The following is a 10409-nucleotide window of genomic DNA, read 5'->3' as shown; positions in this document are numbered from 1 at the left end:
CGCCTGCTTAACCCTACTGTGATTTTCTTTCGTTCAAACCTTTACGTATATCATTTTCCAAGTGTGGAAGAGAATCCAAGGAGAATCACTGTTTGTGAGCCAAATTGCGAGGCTGATAATATGTTATTACTTTGTAAACGATAATTCAGTCAATAATTTATCTGTTTTTCTAGTAATCTGCTAACACAACTGGTCAGTGAAATTGGTCTGTAATCTTTTGGATTGATTGGGATCTTTTCTGGCTTAGCCATCGTTAATATTTTTGTCTATTTACATGTATTTGGAAGTAAATGTTTGTTCCAAAGATGATGGTAAAATTTTTGGTAGGCCTTTGCCAATGGGGGCTAAATATCTCATCATATCGAAATTTATATCATCTTTTCAAGGGGCTGTTGAACTTCCTCGCTTTATTTAAACATAAGTAATAAAGGTTTTCACTGAAACGATATCGTAAGTTTTAAGCTTTACAATAAGTGGAAATAATCAATATAAACATTAGGCAACGCATTTCTAACGTAACTTATATGATAAATGTGTATTAGAAATGCAGGTAAATAAAATGGCACTGATAATAATCTTACGTATAACTAAAGATTATAATAATAATAATGCCTCTAAACTACAATTTGATAATGCAAATTCCAGCTCCTCTTTAGCAAACCTTCTATTGTGATAGATATCTTCAGAGCGTCAAAATTATGTGCAATTGCTTCTCCTTTTCTTTTGATGGATCGAAAGTGGGCATTCAGATTATTAATGCTATTTATGCTGTCAATATTTCGCCCAATGAAATTTGAGATTGCTAGTGCATCATGAACTCAATATGCATTGAATGCATGTCTTTCAGGCCTGCTAAAGGACCCAATATTTTTTTTTTTTTTTCTGCTAGACATTCTTTTGCCACGGTATTATCCTGCTTTATATTGCTTCTTTTCGAAAATGTAGCAAAATCTTATTACAATACGGTTTCAATACACTCATTTCTTATTGCTATATCAATGCATTTGTTAATTAATTTCTCCTAACATTAGGGGACCAGTACTCAAATTTTAAAATCTTTTATTCAAAGGTTATAATTTTCGTCCAATCGCACACTTATCTTCTATCAACTGGGTTATTGTATCTGACCACCAAGGAACCGAGTGTTTCATTGTTTGGACATTACTCAGAGATACATTTGTCTGGCGCTTGTGTGATGAATTTCACAAAGAACCCTTTGTTGTCATAAAGATACATGGCTTTATGCCATATGCTACTTATGCACTATTTGAAGAGCGGTTACCCTACTTGTAAAAGTAATAGCTAAGAAAACTTTTTTCAAAAGAAATTACTGTTAACCATTTTCAGCTGAATTGCAATAGAGAAATCGCCCACCTCATCTCTTTTTGACCTATTTACCTCAGCCTATCCGATGATTATGAATCGAATCATCAAAATTAGATATTTTAGCGACAAAAATGAATGCCCTTGAGATACCTGAGTTTGATTTGCGGTATTAACCGAGCTGAATTTGCTGATTTTGGAAAGTGTTCTTCACCCTTTAGTTTCGTCAAGTTCATGTCTTATCAAGGTGATTAATCGTTGTGAACATGAATGCATATATTATATAATGCAAATCTTAATCAGTAATAAGGTGAGAAAAATTGCAAAACTTCTTACAGGAAGCTGAAAGTGAACCCTTAGAGACACAGCGTGACGTTTTCGTCATAATTTTCTTTCTTTTTTCTTTTTTTTTGGTCGTGGACGTTTTTCTAATACTACTGAACTGCTAAATTTCACCCTTCCAAAGAAGATTGAATTACGAAACTTCGCCTTTCTAATGTAGATTTAATGGCTAGACTTTGTGAAGAATTTTCTTCACTCTTCTTCTTTCAATCGTATTTTTAGCTCTCTTCTACTAATACTATAGCTACCCCTTAAACATTCTCTCCTACATCTAGTTTTCTTTAACGAAATATAGGAAGGACTATTCTAAACTTAAACTTGTTGACAGTGGCGCACGCCATGCTCGTGACGTCACAGCGTAGATACGCACGTTAGAGGGCCTTAGTGTAACCACGGCGTATGTTGGTTCTTTCCTTAAACTACGTGGGTCGAGATTAAATTCCTAAACTGAAATTTAAATATAAATTTCAATACTGCTGAATTAATGCATCTTATATTTCTCAATACCAATTAAGGTTTGTTAATTTTAAGATGTATGCCCATCGCACCAGTCCATTGCTGATTAATCAATTAAACTATTAATTTTTAGCAAGCCAGAATAGGTAGGATTATTGTATATATAAACTCCCTTAGAGCAGCAAGATTTCTCTAAGTATTTAGTACAAAATCCTGCCTCCTCTGCACTCCTTGCAACAATATATTGCCCTGTCCTTAAGTCCCGATATGGCACCCCCAATAGATTACCGTGCGCATCAAGCTCCTCACCTGTCTGGAAAGGTGAAGCCAGGTGATCTCTTCGACCGTAGAGTCGGCCCATTCAACGAGAAGCTGCCCTGGGCTGCTGACCTGCCTGGTCATTGAACCCGTGCACATCTGGCTCAACCCCCGCACTCTCTCTCCCAAAACTCGACTCACAAAAGGTTGCTGCCGGTCGGAGAGATTGAGAAGAAGAGGACCCTGGGATACCATAGTTGTAGCCAACAAGGATTCTTGGGGTGAGCCAGGAAAGAGGGCAACGTGCCAATTAGTGCGACAACCAGGTCAACAGCCACCACGGGCATAGGACTAATCTTTAAAGGAGTGCAGGTACTACATCAATGGCCATTTAGTTTTCCCCCATTTTTTATTAGCTTAGACTAATTTTAACTTTATAGGGAACCTGGCTAATTACACTATTCGGACTGTGTGCGGTGGGATTGTGTGTATATATTTTTTTCTATACAATTTTTTGCCTTTTGAGACTAACATAGTCTCTGGGTCACGTGGGCCACGTGCCAGACCCCATTTTGATTTTGATTGTTGCAGACCACGTGTCTAACTAACTAATTTTCATCATTTTGAATTGCATTTTTATGATTCCATTTTGTCTTTGTTAAGATGTCCGTTTTGTTTCAATGTAAATTTGTGAATAAATCAATATTAGGTTAATCAAACCTCCTTAGTATTTTTGCTCCCTCATTTATTTAATGTTTAAACTGGGAATATTTGAAGAGTAAGTCTATAGGTGGTAACAGCGAGGAACTTTGCATTAATATATTTGCTTCGAAGGTAAAGATCCTTATCTTTAAACTTTTAAACTACTTTACATCACTGCTCCCATTTTGGATTTTGTCTGATTACATTACCGTAAAATACCTGTCCAGCATTTCATTGGGGTAGCTGGGACGGAGCCGGAACAGAGCCTGAGAATGAGATGACTATAGACCTGACAAAGCTAGAGTAGGCCATAAATTGTTGATATTTCTGCGTGTGGAGTTCTCCGGCCTCTGGACAGTAAATTTGCCTTTTGTATTTGAGAGTGATGGTTTGTGAATTGTGACAGTAAAGTATTAGCTCCCCGAGAGTAAGTGCTCATATCCTCCTGTTGAACTTTATGTAACTGTTATAAGGAGACTTTCCCGGACTAAGTTCCCACTCAGAACATAACCATTAAAAAATTCGCCACAGACTTCTACCTTTAGATAAGGTTGAATTGCTAAACGTTACTCTTTTAATTAAGATTGAATGGTTAAATTTTCTATCTTTAATGAAGACTGAATTAATAAACTTCAGCCTCTCAAAAAAGAGTGAATGGATAAACTTCCACCTTTAATGAAGGTTGAATGGTTAAACCTCACCCTAATAATTATGATAAAGGGTAGCCTCCATGTTACAAGGGTGATTTTTGCCAATTTTTTTTTCTTTGCTAAAAGTCTTCCTTTTGCCTATCAGAAGGCCATGATATGTGTAGAATTCATCTCCAGCCTATATAATGCCCCCCCTGGTCATCAACGCCCCCCTTATGATAATAGTAAAAATACGAAATATCATTAGTAATTTTCTAATTTTTATAGTTTACCCCTTAAAAAGTGTTCAAAGTCGTTTTCTCATATCAGTGACATCAAAGAAAATGGGCTCAGGGGTGACTATGATTTTATATCCAATATTTTTGTCATCAGACAAAAATCGTAATTTCTCGTTTTTTCTTTTTCGGGAGAGGGGTGTATTTCTTTGCTTGTCCTGCTCTTATGCCTTAAGTAATATAATATTTAGATGTTTTAGGCCATCAAGTGACATAATACCTACAAAAACACAGGTTTTTTCCCTAAATCGAGATTTTAATTTTTGGTGAATATTTATTTTTAGGTATCCCTCCATCACCAGCCGGCTTTCACTAAAGTTATTGCTCATTTTTTTCTTGCTGTGTGCTTATTTACTGTTCGATTTTGATAAAACTTTGTGTGCTTGTTCCAGGTGGATAAACAAACATAATGACAGAGCGAATTTCAATTCAAGACATTAGTTTCTCACTGGTCACCAAATAACTTTTAAGTCGCTAGCTCCGATTTTCACATTTTTATTCATAAAATCCTTTATTTTCCCTGTAGGATGATAAAACTTGCAGAAGATATGCCTTATTATAGTGCCAATAATACCTGAAAATTTCATTAGCGTGTCTTGATTAGTGTATTTTTGGGAAATATTTTTTACGATTGGCACCCATTCAAGGTGGCCCCTTTTTTAAGATGATATGGCTAAACTTCACCCTTTTAATGAATACTAAACAGATAAACTTCCCCCTTTTAATAAAGATGGGATGGCTAAACCCCTCCTTTTTAACGAAGAGTGAATGACTAATATTCACCTTTTTTATAAGCCTTAAATGGATAAACTTCACCCTTTTGATAAAGATGGAATGGCTAAACTGGACACTTTTACTGAAGATGGAAAGGCTAAACTTCACCCTTTCAATAGAGATTAAATAGATAAACTTCATCCTTTTAATAAAGATTAATTGGATAAACATCATCCTTTTTAATAAAGATTAATTGGATAAACTTCTCCCTTTTAATAAAGATCGAATGGTTAAACAACACTCTTTTCAAGAAGATTGAATGGCTAAACTTCACCCTCTTAATTAAGATTGAATGGCTAAACTTCACCATCTTAACTAAGATTGAATGAAATTTCTCTGGGTTTGTTCAAAAACGATTTCAGCTTTCAAATATCGGCATATATTCAAACCTGTTATTATCTGGGCGTCCATTTCAAGATAGAAGAGTTCACTTTTGAAACATTGAAAGTTTTCAGTCTTTTCATTAAAAAAAAATATTATTATATGAGATTGATCTTCTATTAATTAAAACACACTCCTTTTTACCAATTATATGTTTTGAAAGGGAAGTAAACCCGTGGTAGCCATATTTTCTTTTTCTACATTCAGAAGGAATACTTTTAAGGAGGGGTGTGCTTTTATGTAGCCAAGTCACCTGAAAATTTTATATTTTTTTCATTGATATGGTGTTAGCCCCCAGAGATAGGCTATACAGTAAGCGTTTAAACACTTTTAATCTATACCGACATCATTATCCTATCTTAACGAATTATGTCTGTAATTTACAATTGTTTATATATCTTTTTCGTTTGTGTATATTATTGAAGGTTTCTTGATTTAATGTTATTTGTCTTTATCTATTCTATTCTTATGAAGTTAGCTATTTTACAGATGCCTAGCTGGGATGATTGTATCTAATCTTAGCTTTAATAATAATTTATCGTGTATTTCCACTTGAAACACTCCTTTCTTTTATCATAAGAACCAGTTTATACTGCATCTTACATCCATCATTGGAATTTCGTATTCAGTCTTTAAGTCTTGGTGTTATAAATGAGATATCAACATTGTGAAGATGGGTTGATTTCAATTCTAAGTACAAAACACCTGAATTCAACAGGTATAAGTACAGAAGAATTGTCATTGACCTTTATCTTTCTTCGTGGCCAAGTGGTTTAGTCACTGTCTATACAAGCTTGCCGACCCGGGTTCGATTCCCGGCCGGGCACAAGCTCTTGTCTTTGTGTGATTTCGCATGGGGCTCTGATCCCGAGGTCGTTAAGAGAATCCAGACATTAATGTATCAAAAATTTATAGGGCATATTTGAATATGAAAAATACGTCTAAATGTGCAAAATTTATAATTAATCGAATGCCAAGTAACAAACTACCAATTAGCTACGATGGTGAAGATGGCTTGATTTCAATTCTAAGTACAAAACACCTGAATTCGACAAGTATAAGTACAGAAGAATTGCCATTGACTTTTATCTTTCTTCGTGGCCAAGTGGTTTAGTCACTGTCTATACAAGCTTGCCGACCAGGGTTCGATTCCCGGCCGGGCACAAGCTCTTGTCTTTGTGTGATTACGCCTGGGGCTCTGATCCCGAGGTCGTTAAGAGAATCCAGACATTAATGTATCAAAAATTTATATGGCTTATTTGAATATGAAAAACTCGTCTAAATGTGCAAAATTTATATATATATGTATATATATATATATATATATATATATATATATATATATATATATATATATATATATATATATATATATATCGAAGAACATATGTTTTCTGGCATGGAAGGTTAATTAATAGAAAACGATATAGCAAATATTTCTAATTACACAGACGTAAGATGTATCAAATATGTAAATCACTCTTGAATTAAAAAGCTCTATGCAAACTTGAAATTATTTATGTAAAATTTGAAAAAGATTTAATCTGTATAATTCCTTTAGAAATAATAAAAAAAAAATCTTTTAGCATTTCATAGGAAAGTTCTTGTAAACCTTAAAGTACAATAACTACAACAAGATACTTCCATAATGTGTGAATTTTACGCATTTCAGTCTTTAACCACCAAATTCTTATATCAATTTAAGAAATTCTCAGAAAGTTCATATCCGAAGAGATCCATATCAGGCTTTAGGTACTTGTAAATCTCTCCTCTTAGGGATGTAGAAATATTTTGATAATATCTGAAATAGAGAGAAAACTAATTAAAGATATTTTCAAAGAGGTGACGAGACAAAACTTGAGATTAGTCGAAAATTACCATGGATTTTATGAACACAATAAATGCTAAGTCAGTTAATGAAAATCAATGTCAAATCACATGCGATTTCAACGTACTCCATTACAAATGGATTAGGTTAAGTGTCTCCTAACAATATCATGCTAATACCAACTTTTGGATCAGCAATCAGTCTTAGGATTTGAAATACTCTAGTGAAGTATCTGATAAAAAAAAAAATAAATAAATAAAAAAATAAAAAAAAATAAAAAATAAATAAAATGGAAATATGGTAACCAACTTTACTACTCCTATCATTGTGAAGTCCTTTAATCTTTTTTTTTTTTTTTTAAGTAGCTAAGGATGGCTTACCTGAATAGAACCATCATATTTAATTTTCCAATGGACTTACACTCTATGCATACACCTGATAATTTTTCTCGCCTACCTACAATGAATAAACATATGTATTAAACACATTTACAATCATCTACATACATACTTAGGAGAAAAACAAACTATTGAGAATTTACTGTAAATATAAGTTTGAGGAATCCTCATTCTTCATTTTTCGCTTCATGGCAGTATGATGGTCTGCTGGAATGCCAAGTTTCTTGAAGACGTATTCCAGATCTTCTGATAATGTTTCGACTTTTGTGATGTAGTCATAATCAAAATGACAAGGACAACACCGTTGATGATAAGGGCTCCTGTAGAAATAGGATTTATGAATGTGAGCTTAGAGAGAGAGAGAGAGAGAGAGAGAGAGAGAGAGAGAGAGAGAGAGAGAGAGAGAGAGAGAGATTACTATACTGTACTTAAAAACAGTAGTGAAAAATATCAAACTAGGCGTTATTGTTAAAATGATATTAGGGATAATGATATGTAGATTTTTATAATGAGTGGACGTGCCATTGTTTGTATGCAACAGAGATAAGAAGATAACTCAGCTATCTACTCTCTTATTATAATGAATAAAAATGTTTTCACAAACCAGTGACTATCCGGGTTTCCTTCTTCATATGTCTTTAAAACAAATTTCAGGAACTGTTCAAATGTAAGACTTGGTTGCAGAACAAGGTACAAACGCTCATATTCTTCTGTTGAATATCTGGAATTAGGGCGAAATTGAAAATAGTTTTGAACTCGTTCATTGGAATATTATGGATAATATAAAAGTGTGTAGACTTTCGATTACTTTAAAGGGAACATAGCTCTTGTGGTTAGTATATGACATGCTCAAACAAGATTTAGAATATTACTTACTCCATAAGGTAATGTTTCAGTAATACTTTCAATTGATAATTCAGGAGAATTTTTATTTACTAAAAGGGAGAGATAAAACTTAATTGTACATGGAAATAAGTCTTACACAGACAAGTGGTGTAATTATCCAAGATTCAACAAATTCCTATTTGATTCTCTTACACAGACAAGTGGTGTAATTATCCAAGATTCAACAGTTTCCTATTTGATTCTCTTACACAGACAAGTGGTGTAATTATCCAAGATTCAACAGTTTCCTATTTGATTCTCTGTCTAAATGTCACTCCATGGAATGAGTAAATGTTCTATGAAAGAAAACGCTATATGCAACCAAGGAAAAATATCAAAATACACAGACAGATGATAATTATTATCATAAATGTACTTACAAGACACTAGGGTCAATTGGAGTTTTAATATTAACTTCAAGATGCGTGTTTGGTGGCACCATATTGAGGGCAAAGAGGGCAGGAAGCCAAAATTTATGGAACCTCTCAGGCCAGAGAGTCCGATATTCAATCTATTGATAAATGGAAGCCAAAGCCAGATTATCCCAAGGGATGAACACTATATAAACAATGTATTATTATAAGTACATGCTTAAATTTAACGTCAAATCACTATGTAATTACATACTGTATCTACCCTACTAGCAATGAATCATTGAAGAGAGTCATGAAATGTAAAAGATAAATTTATGAGCATGTTCCTGAAACACGGGAAATGAAAGTAGAATAATTGTAATATAGTTGCGTCTTCAATCAGAAAGAATGACTATACGATACCTAAAATACCTTAGCCACTCAATAAATCCCATATAATAACTATATTCATAAGGTGAAAATAGGTATCTTGGACATAGAGTTTCTGAACAGCCATAAGGGAAATATTCTGCAAATAACATTTAAGTATTTTTATATAAGGGCTTATCTTAATTTTTAAGGCATGGGGCACTCAACAATACACTTTTATCTCATTTTTTACTTTCCTTGAAAATATACTAAGTCCAATAAATTTCCTGCATAAAAATAACAATTCTCCTCTTGTTTTTTGAGAACTGACTTACATTGCACCAAAGTCTCCTACTAAACCCTCTTGTGACACCTATTTTCATGTACAACAGGTAACAATTTAAACTTCGGTAATGATCAGTGTCTTCAAATGATTTATGTCCTTTTGAAGTTAAATTAGGGAGATTTTCATGTCCAGAGGTAGTCAGATACTTTGTTTCAATAAAGTCACATATATCTCATTCTGATAACAGGAAATAATGTCGTAAAGCATTTCTAAATAGGCAAAGACAGTAATTAGAATTACAGCAATCATTCCCCGACTACATCAGAGGGAATGGATATATCATAGGATGCAATGAAGTGCCATCATAATACAATGCATTCATAGTTTTTGCTTCCAGTAAATTATCTTCTTTTTATATCTGAACTCGCCAATGTGTTATTCATTGTATAATAAAAGGGTTCACTTACCTATAACATGCTTTTACAGAATAAACAAATATATAACGATCTAATAGAAAAGATTCCTTTAAATTCTGATATCATTTTAACCCTACTCTTGGCTCTTGGCAAAGCTACCTACTCATTTACTAACCTAAGGGTGCAACTGATTTAAATGAAATAAATTAACACAATTCCGACATTTATTCTAGAAGAGCCACTGGGAAGAAAGTTAAGTGAATGTTCTTTTCTTGTTTTTTTTTTTTTTCAAACTACCAGTCGACCTACCTTGCGAATCTCTGCTTCAGCAGAACGATAGTGCGGTGCCATAATCCCATTCCTATATACATCACGAAAGGCAGAAACCAATCGTGTTAGAGGATGCCTTGTGGGAAAAAGTTACATGAATTCATATTAATACAGTTATGGTTTAGTAAAATCTGAATTTATCTGGGGATATTTGGCACTGTTGTACCTAGGGCATTTCAAACCCCATCATAACTGAGAAGAAAGAAAGTTAAGAGGGTTTGGACAGTAAGATAGACATGAAAAGCATATGAGACAAGGTGCAATAATATAAAACTTAGACTGGATAAAAATGCCGCAGTTGCACTAAAGAATAGCAGAGGCTAAGTAGTAAGGTAAAGGAAAGGAAAAGAGAAAAGATGATGAGTAGAAGGCTAAACAGTAGA

At 33.7% G+C, this 10409-nt stretch overlaps 1 protein-coding gene across 1 annotated transcript in view; it reads right to left on the bottom strand.

Annotated features, from left to right (window-relative positions):
- Nucleotides 1–6623: 6623 nt before the first annotated feature.
- The window catches only part of LOC137633602 (carbohydrate sulfotransferase 9-like), a 4892-nt gene continuing 1106 nt past the window's right edge, over nt 6624–10409 (bottom strand). The window contains exons 3-7 of the mRNA XM_068365869.1: nt 10006–10102; nt 8653–8783; nt 7992–8108; nt 7531–7707; nt 6624–6962 (exon numbers count right to left, since the gene is read on the bottom strand). Of these exons, the coding sequence (XP_068221970.1) occupies nt 6857–6962; nt 7531–7707; nt 7992–8108; nt 8653–8783; nt 10006–10102 (628 nt within the window). The 3' untranslated portion in view covers nt 6624–6856. The remainder of the gene's footprint in view (nt 6963–7530; nt 7708–7991; nt 8109–8652; nt 8784–10005; nt 10103–10409) is intronic.

This window comes from Palaemon carinicauda, chromosome 43 (assembly GCF_036898095.1).
Source record: "Palaemon carinicauda isolate YSFRI2023 chromosome 43, ASM3689809v2, whole genome shotgun sequence".
Taxonomy (NCBI): domain Eukaryota; kingdom Metazoa; phylum Arthropoda; class Malacostraca; order Decapoda; family Palaemonidae; genus Palaemon; species Palaemon carinicauda.
The sequence above is the reverse complement of the archived record's forward strand: the minus strand, read 5'-3'. Positions and strand labels throughout refer to the sequence as shown.